Source organism: Bombina bombina, chromosome 1, assembly GCF_027579735.1.
Source record: "Bombina bombina isolate aBomBom1 chromosome 1, aBomBom1.pri, whole genome shotgun sequence".
Classification (NCBI taxonomy): domain Eukaryota; kingdom Metazoa; phylum Chordata; class Amphibia; order Anura; family Bombinatoridae; genus Bombina; species Bombina bombina.
The window spans coordinates 655,487,715-655,510,319 of record NC_069499.1 but is presented as its reverse complement, the minus strand read 5'-3'; the positions used below and the strand labels follow the sequence as shown (position 1 = coordinate 655,510,319).

Sequence of the window (22,605 nt, the reverse complement as noted above, 5' to 3'; positions counted from 1 at the left end):
TAAGTTTTAATTGTATTCAAAGTTGCTGGAGAACAATTCCTCTGGTCTCACTCCATTTCTCTCTCACCCTCCATGAGGAGGTTAATTTCTACCACTGTCGCATGTTTACGTAGCTTTTCTGTATTCATTACTACAGTATTGAAATTTCACCCTAGAAGGTAAAATGGCTAATTGGGAAAACATTACATTTACAAGGCAATGCCTCCATATAAGGGGTCTATCAGCCAGTGTGCTTTGAGGGATTTAATTGCAAATGCCCACATTAACTGGAATGTATATCTACAGTTCACTATGCCAGTATTTCATTTAAAGCAGAACTGCTTCATGGGACCGCTCACTAAGCTGGAATTGCAAGTTAAAGAATTATTAGGTTTACAATTTTGAAACCATGCCTTCTAATATGGCGATATTTGTTTGACTTGGTAAATTTCCAATTAGTATTCACTAAAAACGACTTTATTTTAAGATTTTTGCTAGCACTAGAAGAGGTATATCATTACCCGATATACTGTATGTGTACCCATGTTCTTCATTGTCTATATGGGTTAATTTTTACCACCATGTAGAACATAGTTAATACACATAGTTCATACATTCATGTCTATTTGTATGTTCTCATTTTATAGGCCCACAACAGGAATTTATTGTCCATTGATTTTGATCATGTCACCAGAACTGGAAAGATCTATGATGACCACCGGAAATTTACCCTTAGAATTCTGTATGATAAAACTGGACATCCAATCCAGTGGTCACCAAGCAGCAAGTACCATGATGTCAATATCACTTATTCACCTACTGGACTTGTAACCTCCATTCAAAGAGGAACCTGGCATGAGAAAATGGAGTACGACCAAAATGGAAAAATGGTTTCAAGAACTTGGGCTGATGGAAAAATATGGAGCTACACTTACTTAGAAAAGGTAGATTTGTCAGTCAATTTGGTGAAAGCTGTGTATTTTTTTTAATAGAATTCTAAAAGTATTGCTGAGTTATTTAACATACTATTTTTACTGCTATGAATAATGTGGTGAAGCAAATTATGTAATTATGTACATTCTAGATGCATTAACTTGATAGGCATTTTAAATAGAATGGTGGAATAATAGATATTAGTCATCTTACCTGCACAATAATAAGATTATTAGCCAACAAACTGAATCATTTCTACTTCTCTTTTGTTCTGAAATATTGCTAACCAACAAAGCAGATAATTTCTATATCTTTGTTAGAATAACATTTTTTCTTTGTTGCTCCATTCACTTAAAGCATGAACTTAAAAGCCCTAATTATATCACACAAACTCTCAGTGTATTGTGCATCCTTCTATTAATGGATTTAGAGGGGCCCATTTATCAAGCTTGTGAGCTGCTGGTGCAATGTTAAATGCGGAAAGCGAGGTCTTGCGGACCTGATCCGCACTTTGATAAATAGGCCCCACAGTGTTATGAGATTGAACATTTTATTACCTATTTTAAAAATACTGTATTTTTGTCATACTTGTATTTCCAGTAATCTTAGGCCTATTATATGTAGTCTAACGATAACATTAGCTATGGTTGTTTGCATGTGCGTATAAGATGAGGGTAAATGCCTCCCTTGTCCCAGAATTTTGCTCCTTATAACTAAGTATAAGAACCCACTTGGGTCACTCTATTTATTCACAATGAGACATTATTTTATATATAATATTTTATATTTATAAATGTGATCTTTTGGTATTCGTAATGTAAAGTTAATTTCTTAAAGCGTCAGTCTTCTCCAGAATTGTTATTGTTTCAAAAGATAGATAATCCCTTTATTACCTATTCCCCAGTTTTGTATAACCAACACGGTTATATTACTAAACTTTTTACCTCTGTGATTACCTTGTATCTAAGCCTCTGCAGACTGCCGACTTATTTCAGTTTTTTGATAGACTTGCACTTTAGTCAATCAGTGCCCTCGCATAGGTAACTCCACGGTCGTGAGCACAATGTTATCTATAAAGCACAAATGAAACAATGCCCTCTAGCTGTTAAAAACTGTCGGCTACGTTCATTTAAGAGGCGGCCTTCAAGGGCTTAGAAATTAGCATATGAGCCTACCAAGTTTAGGTTTCAACTAAGAATACTAAGAGAGCAAAGCAAATTTAATGATAAAAGTAAATTGTAAAGTTGTTTAAAATTACATGCCCTATATGAATCATTGATTAGTAATGTCCCTTTAAGGAATTATTTTACTGTCTGAAACATCATGGAATTACCACTCCCTCAATTCTATGTGGTCCATACAGTAAAATAATGATGTTGCTATAAAATGTCATGTGTAACAAAAATATTAACTTATTTTCCTTTTAGATAATCAACCTTCACCTGCATAGCCAACGGCGTTACATCTTTGAATTTGACCATTCAGACTACCTTTCTTCTGTTACAATGCCTAACATGATGCGACATGGCTTGCAAACAATGCTTTCTGTTGGATATTATCGAAATATTTATAGCCCACCAGATAGCAGTGGCTCTTTTATTCAAGATTTCAGTGGTGATGGCCGACTCCTACAGACATTGTATCTAGGAACGGGACGTAGAGTTTTATACAAATATACCAAACAATCACGGCTTTCTGAAATTCTCTATGATACCACTCAAGTCTCGTTTACTTATGAGGAATCATCTGGAGTCATTAAAACAATACATCTGATGCATGAGGGTTTCATATGTACTATTAGATATAGACAAACAGGTAGGTGTAATTATTTGAGCTGAGAATACTTACTCTGCTTATAAAAATACATTTCTGAATATTTTTTTCTTTATTACCTAATTAGGTCCCCTGATTGGACGACAGATCTTTAGATTCAGTGAAGAAGGCCTTGTGAATGCCAGATTTGACTATAGCTATAACAACTTCCGAGTTACAAGTATGCAAGCCATGATAAATGAGACCCCTCTTCCCATAGACTTATATCGATATGTTGATGTCTCAGGAAGGACTGAACAGTTTGGAAAATTTAGTGTCATTAATTATGATTTAAATCAAGTCATCACGACTACTATGATGAAACATACCAAGATTTTTAGTTCTAGTGGTCAAGTTATTGAAGTCCAGTATGAAATACTAAAGGCTATTGCTTACTGGATGACTGTTCAGTATGATAATATGGGTCGGATGGTTATATGTGACATAAGAGTAGGTGTAGATGCCAATATAACCAGATATTTTTATGAATATGATCCTGACAGCCAACTTCAGACTGTATCCGTTAATGACAAACCGCAATGGCGTTATAGTTATGATCTAAATGGAAACATAAACTTGCTAAGTCATGGAAATAGTGCCCGTCTAACCCCACTGAGATATGATCTTGGAGATCGCATTACAAGACTGGGTGAAATTCAGTACAAAATGGATGATGATGGATTTCTCAGACAACGAGGTAACGATATATTTGAATACAACTCAAATGGTCTTTTGAGCAAGGCTTATAATAAAGTCTCTGGCTGGAATGTGCAATATAGGTATGATGGACTAGGGAGGCGTGTTGCCAGCAAGTCAAACATGGGATCTCACCTACAATTTTTTTATGCAGACTTAGCAAATCCAATAAGAGTCACTCATTTGTACAATCACACCAGTTCAGAGATAACATCACTATATTATGATCTTCAAGGTCATCTTATTGCCATGGAATTGAGTAGTGGAGAAGAATATTATGTTGCTTGTGACAACACAGGAACACCGCTTGCAGTGTTCAGCAGTCGAGGACAAGTCATTAAGGAAATCCTGTACACCCCATTTGGAGATATTTATCAAGATACCAATCCTGATTTTGAGGTTATCATTGGATTTTATGGAGGACTCTATGACTCTTTAACCAAGCTTGTACACCTTGGACAGAGAGATTATGATGTTGTTGCTGGGCGATGGGCAACACCTAATCACCATATTTGGAATAAACTCAACAACAACCCAAAACCTTTTAACTTGTACTCATTTGAAAATAACTACCCAGTTGGAAGGACACAGGATGTCACCCAGTATACCACAGGTAAAAGTTATGTTGCTATGCAGATTTCAGTATATTTTTCTTAAATCCCAGAGATGCTCTGTAATTGTTTTACATGAAATACCTTGAAAACCCTAGCTCATTTAGGGCCACAAATGAAGCGAAAAATATCGCTTTTGCTAAATCAATATTTGCGCTTCCACTTTGTAATACTGGTGCATGCAAATGTACGTATATGCATTTTATGATTGACCGATGACTTTCACATGATATAGGGGGAAGGAAAATTGAGCTAACTTTACATTTTTCAGAAAAAAAATCTACTCCTAATTCCAAATTCAGACTAAGTGCTATTTCATTGTATTTTTTATTATTTGTTTGTTATGCAATTCTACTATATTTAATGGTCTTTTAAGTGGCCAAAGTGCTTCCCTAAGTCCCATAGCTATTTTTTGCTGGAATTCATAAAAGTTCCACAATGAGAGAAAACAGATTATACTCCAACAGGGTTCAGTCACTAAAGCACATGTAGCTCAGCAAATCCTAGTAAATCCGCTTCACATAGGAAATGGAGGTGAGATGTGGATGTATTTTGAACTCTTAGTGAATCTAGTCTTTTGCATCTCAAGTGGTTTCTCACAAAAAATAGGATTTACTTTACAAATAAGTATTTGAAATTATCAGATGGTTACAGATACTCCCACAACATAGAGAGCAAAGTAAAGCAACATTTTCTTTTGGGATATCCTAAAACCCAGAATAATAAGCTTTGATCTTCAGTATTATACTCAATATCCTATTCAGAAATGTTTTCTTTAGATTTGATGTTCCAATCAAACTGTCATGCAAAGCCATTTGCATGGCTTTTAAAAATCAAATCTATACCAATACTTGTGAAAACCTAACAACACACAACTGTTCAACCACTTAAAAGAGTGTTCGTGCCACATGGGTACAGGTTGACAACAATCCACCAGTAATCACCATACCAGCATCTTTTAACATGACTTTTAGGGGCCTAATTCTGAACGTGCGAGCGGACATGATCCGATATTGTGGATCATGTCCGCCGCACATCGATAAATGCCAACAGTGTAAGCTGTCTGCATTTATCATTGCACCAGCTGTTCTGGTGAACTGCTGGTGCAATACCGCCCCCTGCAGATTTGTGGCCAATCGGCCGCTAGCAGGGGGTGTCAATCAACTTGATCATATTGGATCGGATTGAGTTCTGTCTGCCTCCTCAGAGCAGGCGGACAAGTTATGAAGCGGCGGTCTTTAGACCGCTGCTTCATAACTTGTGTTTCTGGCAAGCTTGTATAACTTGTTGGCGAGCTTCATAACTTGTGTTTTCTGAAGGTTCGCCAGAAACACGGAGCTTGATAAATATGCCCCTTAGAGTTTTTACATTTTAACCATTTTTATCCCTTTTTTGAAATCAGTTTCACTTTTAAACTCATGCACAATTCAAACACACACATCAGAACGATTACATATAACCGCAATGAAATTCTGGGGCGTATAAAAATGTTGATTGTGAAATGACACAAAAGCCTATAAAATTGTTAATTGTACAGGTCATTGATTGATTTATAAGTGACAAGAGCCAGATTCAGACATGTTAGCTAGTCATTATCCAAGGCTATTTGTTATCACTCAAGCAATAGTCTAGGGTGCATAACATCTACATGTTTGTTGGTGTCGATGTGCTAGATCCCTCTCATAATAGACTTATAAGGGGGTGCACAGAAAAATGTAATAACTGAAACATACATAATAAAAAGACAATGCAATAGTGCTTACTTTGATTTTGAAATGAGCAGGAGAATATTTTCTGGTTAAATTGGGTTTCCCTCTGCCTGTAGCATGTGACAGCCATCAGCTATTCACAAAATGCATATACTATATTATATACAGTGCAGCCTCAAAAAGTGTACATATAACAAGAATGTGCATATTTTGATAATGGACATAAATTGAAATGGTTTTTTTTTTTTTAACTTGCATGCTTTATTTAAATCATGAAACTTAATTTTGATAATTGTGTCTCTTTAAAGGGACAAAAAAATTGTATTTTACTACCTATTCCCCAGTTTTGCACAGCCAATGGTTATATAAATATACTTTGATTTTTTTATACTTTGATTACCTTGTACCTAAGCCTTTTCTGACAGCCCCCTTATCACATGGCTATTTATTTATTATCTATTGACTTGCATTTTATCCATTTAGTGCTGTGTCTGGCACAACTTCACGGGAGTGAGCACAATGTTATCTATATAGCACACATGAATTAGCAGTCTCTTGTGAAAGCTAACAAAAATTCATGTGATAACAGGCTGTCTGTAGTGGCTTAGAAACAGGCAGAAATGTAGTGGTTTAAATGTTCTAAATTATATTAAAGGGACATTGTACACTATATTTTTCTTTGCATAATTGTTTTGTAGAAGATCCATTTATATAGCCCATCTGGGAGAGTTTTTGTGATAATGTATAGTTTTGCTTATTTTTAATACCATTGGGATGATTTTCAGGCTCCTAACCAAGCCCCACAGTGTCAGATGTATGCATGTGTTTACAGACTCCTGCTGGCTCCCTATATGCAGGGAAGGGGGGGGGGGGGGCTGCTATTCTTGTTTTCCCAGACCCTTTCACTGGGTGTCCCAGCCTAACCTCATCCACAGTGCTAAACTGGGAGCTTCTAAGAAGTTTTTAAAAGGTTTTATACTGGATTTTTAGATCAGTATTTGTGCATATTGTTCTTTATAGTATTGTCTATTACATGCAGTTATATGGAAATGATTGTACACTATCCCTTTACTATAACAATGCTGTTTGTGCAAAGCTAGGGAATGCGTAGTAAAGGTGTTATTTATCTTTTTAAAAAATAACATGTTAGTTGTAGACTGCCCCTTTAACTCACCAGTTATAATATGAGTGCAATAAGCACGCTAAAAGTGCCCCCTGCGCTATATGTTAAAAGTATAGGATGCTCGGGCCACATTAAGATGCTTTGGTTAGATTTTTTTAAACCATCCTCTTACAATACCAAATTTGCATTGTTCTTTGCACAATGGGGCATATTTATCAAGCTCTGTATGGAGCTTAGAGCCCTTCAGGCTCGCCAGAAACACAAGTTATGAAGCAGCGGTCTAAAGACCGCTGCTCCATAACCTGTCTGCCGCTCTGAGGCGGTGGACAGACATCGCCGGAAGTCAAACCGATCCAATACGATCAGGTTGATTGCCACCTCCTGCTAGCGGCCGATTGGCCGCAAATCTGTGGGGGATGACATTGCACAAGCAGTTCACAAAAACTGCTTGTGCACTTATAAATGGTGACAGCGTATGCTGTCTGCATTTATTGATGTGCAGCGGACATGATCCGCAATATCGGATCATGTCCACTCGCACGTTATTAAATAGGCCCCTATATGTTGTGATCCACTTGTAATTGAGCCCTATATCTTTTTTAGTAATATGTTTTCCTCGTTTGCAATCTAGATATTGGAAGTTGGCTCGAACTTTTTGGATTTCAACTGCATAATGTCCTACCAGGATTTCCCAAATCAGAAGCAAAGGGCTTTGAATCAACCTATGAGTTATCACAGCTCCAAACCAAAACCCAGGAGTGGGATCCTGGAAAGGTTGGTATATTGATGCAAATAATATACATTTATATCTACATTCTATCTATGATATAACTCATATTGCAAAAAAGAAATATATTAACTTGGTGTGTGTAATGTTATCAAAATTGTACTGCTGTGGCAATGCGTTTGTTGTGAATATTATTTTACATAACCTCAATACTTTTGCATATCATAAGACTAAATTGGTTTTAAGGTGAGCAACAAAGATTTATCCTAAAGAGTCATTAAACTCACAATTTAATTCCCCATAAAATTGTTATTATGCATAGGGGGGGAAATATTGCAATGTATTTTCAATACATATATTTCCAGATTTTTACTCAAACACTTACCATCCTATATACTGCTTTATTTATATATATATACATATATATATATATATATATATATATATATATATATATATATATATATATATATATATATATATATATCTGTGCCTAATTGGCACAAACTGACAGTTGTTTTAAGTGCTTTAATTTACTTTCGGCTAGATTACGAGTTTTGCGTTATGAGCTATGCAGTGCTACCGTGCAGTTTTTTCTCACCGTTCACTTACCTTCAGCGCTGGTATTACGGGTTTTTACAAACCCGGCGGCAAAAGGCAAGAAGTGGGCATAGAGCAAAATTGTGCTCCATACCGCACTCCAATACCAGCACTGTTTAAGTCAGCAGTGAGCTGGTTTTACGTGCTCGTGCACGATTTCCTCATAGACATCAATGGGGAGAGCCGGCTGAGAAAAAGTCTAACACCTGCCAAAAAGCAGCGTAAATCTCAGTAACGCGGCCCCATTGATTCCTATGGGGAAACACATTTTATGTTTACACCTAACACTCTAACATGAACCCCCGAATCTAAACACCCCTAATCTTACACTTATTAACCCCTAATCTACCGCCCCGACATCGCTGACACCTACATTATACTTATTAACCCCTAATCTGCCGCTCCGGACACCGCTGTCACCTACATTATACTTATTAACCCCTAATCTGCTGCCCCCAACATTGCCGAAACCTACATTATATTTATGAACCCCTAATCTTCCACCCCCAATGTCGCCACAGCTTACCTACACTTATTAACCCCTAATCTGCCGACCCCAACGTTGCCGCCACTATATTAAATGTATTAACCCCTAAATCTAAGTCTAACCCTAACACCCCCTAACTTAAATATAATTTAAATATATCTAAATAAAATTACTATAATTAACTAAATTATTCCTATTTAAAACTAAATACTTACCTATAAAATAAACCCTAAGATAGCTACAATATAACTAATAGTTACATTGTATCTAGCTTAGGGTTTATTTTTATTTTACAGGCAAGTTTGTATTACCTAGCTAAAATAAATACAAATTGACCTGTAAAATAAAACCTAACCTAAATTACACTAACACATAACCTAACCCTACAATTAAATAAATACCTAAATTAAATACAATTAAACAAATTAAATTAAATTAGCTAAATCACAAAAAAAACCCCACTAAATTACAGAAAATAAAAAAACAAATTACAGATCTTTTAACTAATTACACCTAATCTAATAGCCCTATCAAAATAAAAAAGCCCCCCCAAAAAAAAAAAAAAAAACCCTAGCCTAAACTAAACTATCAATAGCCCTTAAAAGGGCCTTTTGCAGGGCATTGCCCCAAAGAAATCAGCTCTTTTACCTGTAAAAAAAAAAAAAAATACAACCAACCCCCCCCAACAGTAAAACCCACCACCCACACAACCAACCCCCCAAATAAAAGCCTAACTAAAAAAAACTAAGCTCCCCATTGCCCTGAAAAGGTCATTTGGATGGGCATTGCCCTTAAAAGGGCATTTCGCTCTATTGCAGGCCCAAGCCCTAACCTAAAAAATAAACCCACCCAATATACCCTTAAAAAATCCTAACACTAACCCCCGAAGATTCACTTACCGGGAGAAGTCTTCATCCAAGCGGCAAGATGTCCTCAAGGAAGCCGGCAGAAGTGGTCCTCCAGACGGTCAGAAGTCTTCATCCAGACTGCATCTTCTATCTTCATCATTCCAACGCGGAGATGTCTTGCTCGGAATGAATATCACTTTAAGTGACATCATCCAATATGGCGTCCCTTAGATTCCGATTGGCTGATAGAATTCTATCAGCCAATCGGAATTAATGTAGAAAAAATCCTATTGGCTGATGCAATCAGCCAATAGGATTGAACTTTAATCCTATTGGCTGATCCAATAAGCCAATAGGATTGAGCTTGCATTCTATTGGCTGATTGGAACAGCCAATAGAATGCCAGCTCAATCCTATTGGCTGATTGCATCAGCCAATAGGATTTTTTCTACCTTCATTCCGATTGGATGATAGAATTCTATCAGCCAATCGGAATCTAAGGGACGCCATCCTGGATGACATCACTTAAAGTGATATTCATTCCGAAGAAGACGTCATTTGAAGAGGATGCTCCGCGCCGGATGTCTTAAAGATGGAGCCGCTCCGTGTCAGAAGGATGAAGATAGAAGATGCCATCTGGATGAAGACTTCTGCCCATCTGGAGGACCACTTCTGCCCGTCTGGAGGACCACTTCTGCTGGCTTCCTTGAGGACATCTTGCCGCTTGGATTAAGACTTCTCCCGGTAAGTGAATCTTCAGGGGTTAGTGTTAGGATTTTTTTTAAGGGTGTATTGGGTGGGTTTATTTTTAAGGTTAGGGCTTTGGGCCTGCAATAGAGCTAAATGCCCTTTTAAGGGCAATGCCCATACAAATGCCCTTTTCAGGGCAATGGGGAGCTTAGATTTTTTTAGTTAGGCTTTTATTTGTGGGGTTGGTTGTGGGTGGTGGGTTTTACTGTTGGGTGTTTTTTTAATTTATTTTTTACAGGTAAAAGAGCTGATTTCTTTGTGGCAATGCCCTGCAAAAGGCCCTTTTAAGGGCTATATATAGTTTAGATTGGTTTAGAGTTTTTTTTATTTTGGGGGGGCTTTTTTATTTTGATAGGGCTATTAGATTAGGTGTAATTAGTTTAAAGATCTTGTAATTTGTTTTTTTTATTTTCTGTAATTTAGTGGGGTTTTGTTTGTGATTTAGCTAATTTAATTTATTTAATTGTATTTAACGTAGGTAATTTATTTAATTGTAGTGTAGTGTTAGGTGTTATTGTAACATAGGTTAGGTTTTATTTTACAGGTCAATTTGTATTTATTTTAGCTAGGTAGTTATTAAATAGTTAATAACTATTTAGTAACTATTCTACCTAGTTAAAATAAATACAAACTTGCCTGTAAAATAAAAATAAACCCTAAGCTAGCTACAATGTAACTATTAGTTATATTGTAGCTAGCTTAGGGTTTATTTTATAGGTAAGTATTTCATTTAGATAATAATTGCAGGTTTTATTTAGATTTATTTAAATTATATTTAAGTTAGGGGGTGTTAGGGTTATACTTAAGTTTAAAGGGTTAATAAATTTAGAATAGTGGCGGCGACGTTGGGGACGGCAGATTAGGGGTTAATAAATGTAGGTAGGTGTCGGCAATGTTGGGGCATCGGATTAGGGGTTAATAAATATAATGTAGGTTGTGGAGATGTCCGGAGCGGAAGAGTAGGGGTTAATAAGTATAATGTAGGTGGCGGCGATGTTAGGGGTGGCAGATTAGGGGTTAATAATATTTAACTAGTGTTTGCGAGGCGGGAGTCCGGCGGTTTAGGGGTTAATATGTTTATTCTAGTGGCGGTGATGTCCGTAGCGGCAGATTAGGGTTACAAATTTTATTATAGTGTTTGCGATGCGGGAGGGTCTCGGTTTAGGGGTTAATAGGTAGTTTATGGTTGTTAGTGTACTTTTTTGCACTTTAGTTATGAGTTTTATGCTACAGCGTTGTAGTGTAAAACTCATAACTACTGACTTTAGAATGCGTTAGGAATCTTGGAGGTAGAGGGTGTACCGCTCACTTTTTGGCCTCCCAGGACAGACTCGTAATACTAGCCCTATGGAAGTCCCATAGAAAAAAGGGTTTACGAAGTTTACATAAGTCGGTTTGCGGTAAGTCCAAAAAAGTGTGCGGTGCCCCTAAGCCTGCAAGTAATACCAGCGGTAGTGAAAAAGCTTTTTCAGCTTACCGCAAAACTCGTAATCTAGTCGAAGGTATGCAGATCTTTTAGAATGCAGTGTTTAAAGGAACATGAAACCCAAATGTTTCTTTCATATTTCAGTTAGAGAATACAATTTAACAGCTTTCCGATTTACTTCTCTTATCTAATTTGCTTTATTCTCTTGGCATCCTTTGTTGAAGATGCAGCAATGCACTACTGGAAGCTAGCTGAAGGAATTGGGTGAGCCAACAACATGAGGCATATATGTGCAGCCACCAATTAGCAGCTCCTGAGACTACCTAAGTATCCTTTTCGAGAATACCAAGAGAGCAAAACAAATTAGTTAATAGAAGTAAATTGGAAAGTTGTTTGAAATCATGTGCTCTGAATCATGAAAGAAAAAATTGAATTTCATGTCACTTTAATTTTGTATGCATATATAAACATGACTTTACTGTATCTTAAATTTACAATATTTAATATATATTCTCATGATTGCAATATTCATTGCTTTCCTACTATGTAACTAAACAAAGTTAAGGTTTTTCCTAATTATTACCATTTTGATTTATATCCAACATGTAACAGAAAGTGGACACTTCAGTGATGACTCATGTCACTGCAAGCTGTTTGAGCAGACATGCTATTTATCTACATATGCCCTTGCACAGTAAAAGCTCTAGATGAAACAGTGGTACTTTTTACAAGAATAATTGCAAAAATACTTCTACTAAAAACTGACACACACTGGCTGAATTTTAAGCTAGAATGTCCCTTTTAACGCAAACCATGTACTTAATAAATTTCCTATTTCAAAGATTTTTTTTAACTCTTTTTTAATGGTTCTTGTCCTGTCTTTTTAGACTATACTTGGTATTCAGTGTGAGCTACAGAAACAACTGAGAAACTTCATTTCCTTGGACCAACTTCCCATGGCCCCAAAATATAATGAAGGAAGATATACTGGAAATTCTAAATATCCAAGGTTTGCTGCAGTTCCATCTGTTTTTGGAAAAGGCATCAAGTTTGCCATCAAAGATGGAATAGTGACTGCTGATATAATTGGAGTGGCCAACGAAGATAGTCGTCGTATTGCAACAATTTTAAACAATGCTCATTACCTGGAAGATTTACACTTTACAGTAGAAGGCCGAGATACACACTACTTCATTAAATTAGGGTCTTTGGAGGAAGATTTGTCTGTCATCGGCAATACTGGAAGTGGACGTGTTCTGGAAAATGGAGTTAATGTCACTGTGTCCCAGATGACATCTGTGGTCAATGGGAGAACTAGAAGGTTTGCAGATATCCAACTTCAACATGGCTTTTTGTGCTTTAATGTCCGTTATGGAACAACCATAGAAGAGGAGAAAAATCATGTGTTAGAATTGGCGAGACAGAGGGCAGTAGCTCAGGCTTGGACTAAGGAACAGAAAAGACTACAGGAAGGTGAAGAAGGCATAAGAGTGTGGACAGAGGCAGAAAAACAGCAGCTTTTAAGTACAGGAAAGGTACAAGGATATGATGGATATTTTGTCCTTTCAGTGGAACAGTATCTTGAACTTTCTGATAGTGCCAACAACATTCACTTTATGAGACAGAGCGAAATAGTCAGGAGGTAACAAACAAACAAAATAAACTCGTTGCCTTTGCGTCACCAAAGACTGCCTGTTTTTAAACATAAAATGATTTATTGTATTGATTTTCTAGATCAGATCTCTGTATATGTAAATATAAAAAACATATCCAACTGCCTTTAAATGTGACAGAAGATGGTATTTTAATATTGTTAGTTTTAACAATTTCATCATGTTTGGCATCAGTGGGGACCTTATAGCACAATGCTGAGCAAGGTGTTGATGGTCTCAAAGATGCTTTTAGGATTAAAAATGACAGTGAGGCTTCTTCTTTCTTGTGTAGCGGTATTCAATATTTTCGCTTGCATTATAAGCACTACAAAGTTGCCACTTTTTTCTGGAAACTAGAGCGTACGTGATGATATAGCTTCTAGACATAAAAAAAATAAAATCTACCTAAAAAGTATTAGTAATTGCAGTATACAAAAAAAACAATGTGTAGAGCAGAAATTGTGTCATCTTTTCCTATTTTTTCATACATTTTCATTGCTTAAAATAAATAAAAAAGAAAAAAAGAAAGAAAATGTGATTCACGTTAAAGTCATGATGGACCTTAATACATTTTACACATTTCACGCATAGTCTATTTTATTAGAAGACAGACTTATTGAATGTGAGTGAGATAAGAAATCTGTATTCATTGGTGGAACCAAAGTAATGTATAACACAAACCATTTTTCAAGATTAATTTATTTCAATTTTTTTTAATATTATCTATATAATTTTATTTTTTCATAGAAAGGAATATGTTTACTTATTTAATAACCATGGGGGAAATTTTTTTTTTTTGTTTTTTAGGGAAGAGTAAACAAAATAAGTATTTTTACATTTTTGTTGCAGAAAATGCCAGCAAAAGATCTTATTTTAAACATAAGATACTGGTTAATGCAATTATGTGATCTTGAGTTGACAAAAAAATAAATCTTCTTCCCAATCAAATAGTTTATTTATAATAGCCTTGACTTCTCCACACCTTGGCAAAATACTCTTGCGAAAACCAGATTTAGTAAGAACAATGAAATTAATATTTTCATGAAGTGAATGGAGAAAGTGCATGATCTCTAAACTCCAGAACAATGTTTTCATGTAAAAGAAAATATTTTCTAATGCTCTTTTAAATGAATGACAAAAAATGTTACTGTCCCTTTAAGACAACATTGTTCTTTTTAGAACCTTAATGGTACAGGTACGAAGGAAAAAACTAAATTTTTACTTACCTGATAAATTTCTTTCTTTCCAGATATGGTGAGTCCACAACGTTGTGAATTACTAGTGGGAATATCACTCCAGGCCAGCAGGAGGCGGCAAAGAGCACCACAGCAAAGCTGTTAAGTGTCACTCCCCTTCCCATAATCCCTAGTCATTCGATCGAAGGGAAATGGAAAAAGGAATAACACAAAAAAGTAGAGGTGTCTGAGGTTTAGTCAAATATAACCACCTTAAATTTAATTTATCAGGTAAGCATACATTTTGTTTTCTTTTCTAAGATTTGGTGATTCCACAACGTCATCAATTACTAGTGGAAACCAATACCCAAGCTAGAGGACAAAGATGACTAGAGAGGGAGAACAAGACCTAAACAGAAGGCACCACCGCTTGCTGAACCTTTCTCCCAAAAGAGGCCTCCGCCGAGGCAAAAGTCAGAATCTGAGATTTCACCCTCAGAAGGAACTGAGGTAACGTCCTCCCTAGAGTTATGAGGAAGATCAACTTGTATAGTAGCAGCTGAAACATGCACCTTACTATCTATTAAGTGTTAAGTTTTCCTCTTGCGTTTTCCTAACAGGAAAAGCAGATAATGCTGCAGATACCGCGGAGGATATTTGTGCGGCAAAATCTGCAGGCAAATATACCCCACCAGGAGGTTGAGAGGAACCACAGGGCACTGCATGTGATGCCATAGAGGCTTGGGATGTTTGAGGAGAAGGCTGCGGCATTGCCTGAACAGTATCATCCTGAGAGACATTAGGCCCATAGGGCAATCATTTTTCATTACATTGAAGCGTTCTAGCTAAACAAGTAGTACAAAATTGCAAAAAAGAAACAATTTGTGCCTCTAAACATAATAAACATTTATTAAAAACAATATCATCATTATACATGTCCATAGCTTAGAAAAAACAGACCCCAGGAGAAAAGGAAAAAATAAATTTGAATAAAGGACAACTGTCACTTTAAGAGAGACCTAAAAACAAAAAGCTTTATAAAAAACAAATGAAACTTGAGAACCTCTACACCTCAGCAGCGCTCCAGGAGACTTAAAGAGGATACAGAGATCAACACGCACATACACTGAGACAGACTGCAGAAACAACACAGAGACGCCGATCCATTCCGTATAACGGAAACACAAGGATCACATAGCAACACCGTTACTAACATAAATAAAACAAAACATTGCAGTCAATAAATATCTCCAAGCAGCACCCGGTCCCAAAAATCACGCATAAGAACACAGTACAAAAAACATACTTCCCAGATAAGGGAAAAATAACCCCTAATCACATAGTGCCTGCATACTACCTATAGAATCCTATTTAAAGGATTACTAAATCACATAATGAAAACTGCAGAATTTAAATAATGAATATTCTAAAGTGCAAAGTCTCCAATACCTAGAAGACAAAAAAGCACTTACCTGTAGTCTAGCTGTCTGGCAGGAAGACAGCTCACAAGGCGTGAAAAGACACAAACTCCTTACAGAAACCTGTAGAGAGAAAAAAAAGGACAGAGTGACCAACTCGGGCTTTCTATACCTAGGGCAGCAATATGTTAAGAAACAAAGTAAGCCCCACCTTACAACTTCCTAACTGCTTAAAAGCCACCACTACTCTGCAGCAGAGATTGACGTGGATTACAGCTAGACCCAAATCCTTGCTTGCAGGGAAAAATATCCCAAAAAAGGAATTCATTGCTTCAGACACCAAACTTCACCTCCTCTATTGAAAGAGGCAAAGAGAATGACTGAGGATTATGGGTAGAGCAGTGATACTTAACAGCTTTGCTGTGGTGCTCTTTGCTACCTCCTGCTGGCCAGGTGTGATATTCCCACTAGTAATTGATGACGTTGTGGACTCACCATATTTTAGAAAATAAATGAGTGGTGCAATTTGATAAGTCTCTTCAAAACAGAACAAAACTTTAATTTTTCATGGTTATGGTTACAGACTATGACGAACAGATAATGAGGGCATTTTAAATTATCCTCTTTAAGAGTAGACCTGAAAACAGGATTCTACTTGAAAATAACAAACCCAGTCCCTATAGTTCATGGAGTTTATTCCCAATGGGGATTATTCTATTTTCAGTTACTAAATAATCATGACATTGTTATAGACAAGAGACAATTATTTTGGCATGAACTGTACTTAAAAGCAAAAATAAAATTGACAGAGATATTTAAATTGGAACAGAATATTTCAACCAAAAATGATCTCTGAAACATGTTGTCAATGAACATAGTCTACAATTCCTCTTGTGTACATTGTTGACGTTTTATTGTTTTTAATCCATAACCAGAAATCATGGTACATTATTTTCAGGCTAAATAAAGAAGTTGCTTCTGAAACTGATGTAGAGAGGAAACATGAACTAAGCAACATAAACTAAACAGACATTTGATAAAAGGTTTATAGAACAAAATACCAAAACATACTGCTAATATTAACACCATCCTATGAAATATTTATAAACTATATAGAGTTTGTAAAAGAATACTAAAACCAGAAGAAAACAGGAACAGAAAACACGTGGGGGCAATTTGTATTGAAACCTGATTCTTCTCTTATTGCAGTATCTATTTTGGTACATGAAAGGAAACCCCATTTCTTTTGCATTTCAATACTGGATGACAATGGAACAGAAAAGTGTGAAGAACAGATTTCAAATATAAGATGAGAATGGTAGAAACATTGGTCCATTTGAAAGCAAATCATATATAAAGAGGCCCATTTATCAAGCTCGAATGGCGCTGGAGGGCCCGTGTTTCTGGTGAGCTTGCAGGCTCGCCAGAAACAGCAGTTATGAAGCAGTGGTCTAAAGACCGCTGCTCCATAACCCTGTCCGCCTGCTCTGAGCAGGCGGACAGACATCGCCAGAATTTAACCCGATCGAGTACGATCGGATTGATTGACACCCCCCTGCTGGCGGCCACGAGTCTGCAGGGGGTGGCGTTGCACCAGCAGCTCACAAGAGCTGCTGATGCAATGCTGAATACGGAGAGTATATTGCTCTCCGCATTCAGCGATGTCTGTCGGACCTGATCCGCACTGTCGGATCAGGTCCGACAGACATTTGATAAATATGCCTCAAAGACTGTAAGCATCTCAAGCAGAATGTGCACCAAAGTGAACATGGACCACTCATAAAGATGTAATCCTGTGTATCTAACCAGCTACCATTGCATCTAAAAGCAAATGATTAGGAGTAGCAAACACAATAAAGAGTTCACCAAAATGATGAAAATGTTCTTCGTTGTAATCATTAAAACAAAGCATAAATTGGAGATAGAGGTGAAATTATGTCAATAACCTAGAAGGTGATATGGGTGTGAGTACATTAAGGTGCCATTAAACAAGTTGAGATCTGTGCATATCCTAAAAGGGCTAATTCATTTAAAATAGTTTGCATAAAAAAATGTTTCAAAATTGCTGGCAAGTATTATGGAATAATTTTCAAAAATAAGCAAAATTAATTACATAGCTAAACTCACTGGATAGCTAACTCCACCCCTCTTATCAATGTTTAGACACAGGTATTGTATTTTAGCTGAGTTCACAGCTTCTAGACCTGCTCCAGCAGATAATCCCTATTCACTTTTGCATTTTACCAAAAGAACAATAAACATAGATACAGCCATAAAAGGCATTGTGTGGGGGAGTTAGAGCTTTACAATTCAGAAACTAAAAAGAAAGGGTTAATGGCGAGGCACTGCAGTATAAATGTGCAGATAAAGTAATTAAAGTACATATTATATTATTTTGTCTCTATTCCAACTTGTTTTATGTCCCTTTAAGGGTTATCTGTGGTTTACAAATACAAAGGATAGCAAGACAAGGTTTGCCAGCTGTCCTCGACAAAAATACAGGAGATCCATAGCATGAACAGGAGAGGGTGAAGCAGCTGGTGGCACACAAAGGCACATCCCCAACATTTAGCTCTGGGCCTTTATCAAGACAAATCCTAAACATTTCTATCTGAGGAGATACAGTATTTTGCAAATAAACTAGTAACACATACAAAGCAATTCATTTTCTACCTCTGGTTGTCAGTAGCAAAAACAATGTAGAGAATTTTACCAAAAATATTGGATGGCCAATCATTGATAACAGGCTGTAGGCGTGAGCCATATATTGGCCCTCCCTTAAGTTCTAACTTAGACTCCACCCTATTTTTCACAACCGATCAGTGGATTCATTTTATTGACAGTATGTCCAGTAATTTTGTATAAATTTCACCTCACAGCCTATTGAAATTCTGAACTGTATGGTTGAATAATGTACACCTGACAACACCTTTAAAAATGTGATGGTTCGAAAATCCATGTTTGGAGAAATATTTTGTTTGTTTGGCTCCCTGGGTCTATAAACAGCGGTCTCTGAGATTATTAACTGTGAACATAAAACATTTATGCCAATTCCTTTAACATGGCCAATAACATGAATTTAAAGTAAAATTGATCGGCTCATTATGAAGTCTCTAATATTCCTCAAATTACCACTGTGCTACTAGACTTGTTTACTGGAATAAATTGAATATAAAGCAAAACATTTGTTTGCTTTAAAACAGTTATAGAATATATTGGTCAAATCTTCTAGAACTTGTAGCTTAGTGCTGCATAAGTGGCAACATATTTCAATTTCAAAAGAAAACAATAATCCACACTAGAGATGAGGTTTTCCCACTATTGAGGCTGATTTGAAAGGGGAATCATAAAGTGACCGGAAATTATATTGCTATCTTTATGTACCTTGGTAGGAATCTTAGGAATGTTATCTTTAGCTAGGGTTTCACCATTAGCACACATTAGATATGGCTGACCTTACTTTGTTTCATGCTGTCCTTTGTTAAAAAGCATACCTAGGTAGGCTCAGTACACTACTGGGTGCTAACTGGTGATTTGAGACTACACACATATGCCTCTTGTCATTGGCTTAAGATATGTGTTCAGCTTGCTCCCACTTGTGCATTCCTGTTCTTGGTCTGACTTTAACTATGTGTTTAATCCATTTGCAGAGATTAAACACATAGATATATGCAAACAGTACAATTATAAAATCCTCTAACATTAGAGAATTATTTTTTTTCTTTTTATGTTCCTTTAAGTTCTGTTTATTTAACATGGTCCCCTTTACTCTGCACATTTGTCTTGTGTTTTATTAACTGAGCAGTCATGTGCAAAATAACCTAGACCTATCTAGATGGAGAGTAAAAGGAAATTCAACTAAGAAAAGTTACATTAAATGGATTTTGAAGGCAAGGGGGAAGTTAGGGGCCCATTGCTCACTGGATAATATGGAAACTCCTATAGCTCTGCTGAGGCACAGAGATTTATATAAACAAATAAAAAAAATCAGTTCAGAAACATAATCTCTGATACCTTTTTAAAATTCTCTCTTTTAAAAAGAAAATAAATCCCTTTAAAACACCAAACAAGACTAGGATTATTTACATGACTGTGTTTAAATTCCATGGCTACTTATTATGTTATGTATAATGGTAGAAGCAAGTTTTCTGATTTACCTGCCTTCTATGTATATATAGAGTGATACAGGTGCATTATGGGAAAATATAGTTACATTAATTATTGAGAGCTAAATTTTAGATGTGCAATATTTTTAGAAAATGTCTCATGTGGCTTGATAGAATCAGTGGCCCTGCTTTCTATTTCTACAGTAAAACACAAACATGTGCTTTATATACACTATTTCCAGACATTATTAGGCACACATCATATACCAAACTGACCAGCCTAAAATACATGAAAAGAATATTATGCTGCAGGAATTTTCCTCCCCGTTGTGTCCCTTTGATCTTCCAGTCTCACTAATTCTCAGTAGGTCGAGGATCAAATGGTGCTAGCCCAGATACTTCAGCTTAAGACGAGCTGTCAAGAGGAAAAAACTTCTTCAAGGGCCTAAAGGTTTAGTGGGTTAAGGAAACAGCTTCAAGGGCAAGCTTTTCTCTATGTACATAGAATTTGTGCTGAAATATGTTTGCAGAACTAGGCCACGCGATAAATAACGTATAAGGGTGACTATAATAAGAATATTCCCTGCAACTGAAAATAATTGCTAATGTTTGTTTTGACTAATAAAATATATATAAGTAAATCTATATACATAAAAATGTCATAAACTTCAAATAATTTTTCAATTACCATTTATAATTTTCTTCACCCAAATCATGTCCTTTTTGTTTTGTTTTGGGGGGAGGGTTATATTATTAAAAAGAACATTTATAAAATCAGCATAGACTTTTTAAATGTTTCATTTGGCAAACAATTCATAACTCTTCGATAATTTATAGCACTAAATATTTTTTAAAAAATATCTGAACTTTAGTAAACCTTATTAATTATCTTAGAAACTTGATTGTGTTCTTTATGACCATGGTTAGTAAATAATATATTCCTGACTGAGTGGGTGCAATTTGTTCTGTTGACAATCTATGGGTGATAAAGGTTTCATAGTCTTCTGATAAATATAACAATATCAATTTGTAATAATTAAAACACAATCTATTCATTTCAAAACCGATGGCTGAGTGTTAGGGGCTATGTTCCTTCTAAATCAGTCTAAATATCTGTATACTTTTTTTTTTATTAGATGTTCAAGTTTGTAAAAGTTTAGTTTTTTATGCTAATTAATTAAGACGTTAAATTATTTTCAAAGCAATTCGCAAGTAAGAAATATTTTAAAATGAAAAAATCATTAGGTTCATATATTATTTATGTTATAAATATAAATTATTATTATTATAATTTATTTGATCATTTAGATGCAGTTGAATTACACAGAAACAAAAATCTGCAAACAAACCTTGATAAGGAAATATTTAAATTATAAATATTATTTAAATATAATATTTATTTACAAGATGAACAATCATCATATGACATGTGAATGACTTCTTCACTAACCAAAGGACCTGGCTGAAGAAATGAGGTCATTTAAATGATATAAATGATTGTGAGAGTGGGATACATATGTGTGTGTCTTTGTGTAAAAAATAAATCTATTCAAATGTATTAACAATATGTTCATGTATAGTTTTGAACCCGAGGCATACGGAGATAAGTGAAGTGTCACAAATATGTGACAGAGGAAAGTAAAAGAATTTAAGTTCTTGTGAGTGCCTTTACATACTAATTCTCACTTTGGTGAATTTTACCATCTCTTTATTGTAGTTTATGATAAATTACAGCTGAAAATCACCTTGTTTGTCCTATATGAAACTTTTAATAACAAGTAGACAGCTTGACATTGCTCCGAAAATGTCACATTTCATTTCCTCACCACCATGAAAATGAGGAGGTTGCTCTCTGTAATCATAGCAAACAAACTTATAGTATGTGATTCAAACTCAAAAAATCCATATGGGAAGAAATGATAGCGTGTAATCACAGCTAATATCACTATACAGCTAAGCTTTCAAAGCCTCCCAACTGGGTTAATAATGGTCTTTCCTTTCACTGTTACAGCACTTCCCTTCACTAGAGTATTTCTACACTACAAGGGACAGGTTTATGAGGGCTGATTACACTGGATGAACAGAAAATACTAGTAAATATGTTAGACATTCATGCATTGTCCAGGGTCCATTGAACTCATTTAAATATCAGAAAGTGTGCAGTTGTGTGATGTAATATTGTGCTCTATTCTACATTTTGTTGGGAAAAGTATGCCCAACATGTAACCCTTTGTGGATGTTTGCAAACAGTGCTGTAGGAGCTAAAATTAAATATCCACTAAATCTTCCTCTATTTGTTCTGCTAGATCAGGTAGCTTTTTTGCCACCAATTTACAATTCTTGTCAATGCAAAGCGTGTTTGCCAATTCAAATATTTTCTTAGATTTAGTGCTCGGCATAAATTAACAACTATTTTTATTTTTTAGATTACCAGATGTGATATTTGACATTTTTGAACAAACGTAAGACTAATAATAGTTTGTGCTAAAAATAAATAAATAAAAGCAGAAACATAACAAATATTTTTTGGGGAGGCATTTGTAGAGTGCTTAT

At 35.8% G+C, this 22,605-nt stretch overlaps 1 protein-coding gene across 6 annotated transcripts in view; it reads left to right on the top strand.

The window, feature by feature from the left end:
- The window catches only part of TENM1 (teneurin transmembrane protein 1), a 1,037,319-nt gene extending 1,023,839 nt beyond the window's left edge, over positions 1-13,480 (top strand). For all 6 annotated transcript variants that reach the window (XM_053699127.1, XM_053699121.1, XM_053699124.1 and 3 more), the window contains 5 exons: positions 627-923; positions 2,340-2,727; positions 2,813-4,033; positions 7,495-7,637; positions 12,589-13,480. In XM_053699127.1, coding sequence (XP_053555102.1) covers positions 627-923; positions 2,340-2,727; positions 2,813-4,033; positions 7,495-7,637; positions 12,589-13,347 — 2,808 coding nt within the window. In that variant the 3' untranslated portion in view covers positions 13,348-13,480. The remainder of the gene's footprint in view (positions 1-626; positions 924-2,339; positions 2,728-2,812; positions 4,034-7,494; positions 7,638-12,588) is intronic.
- Positions 13,481-22,605: the final 9,125 nt, after the last annotated feature.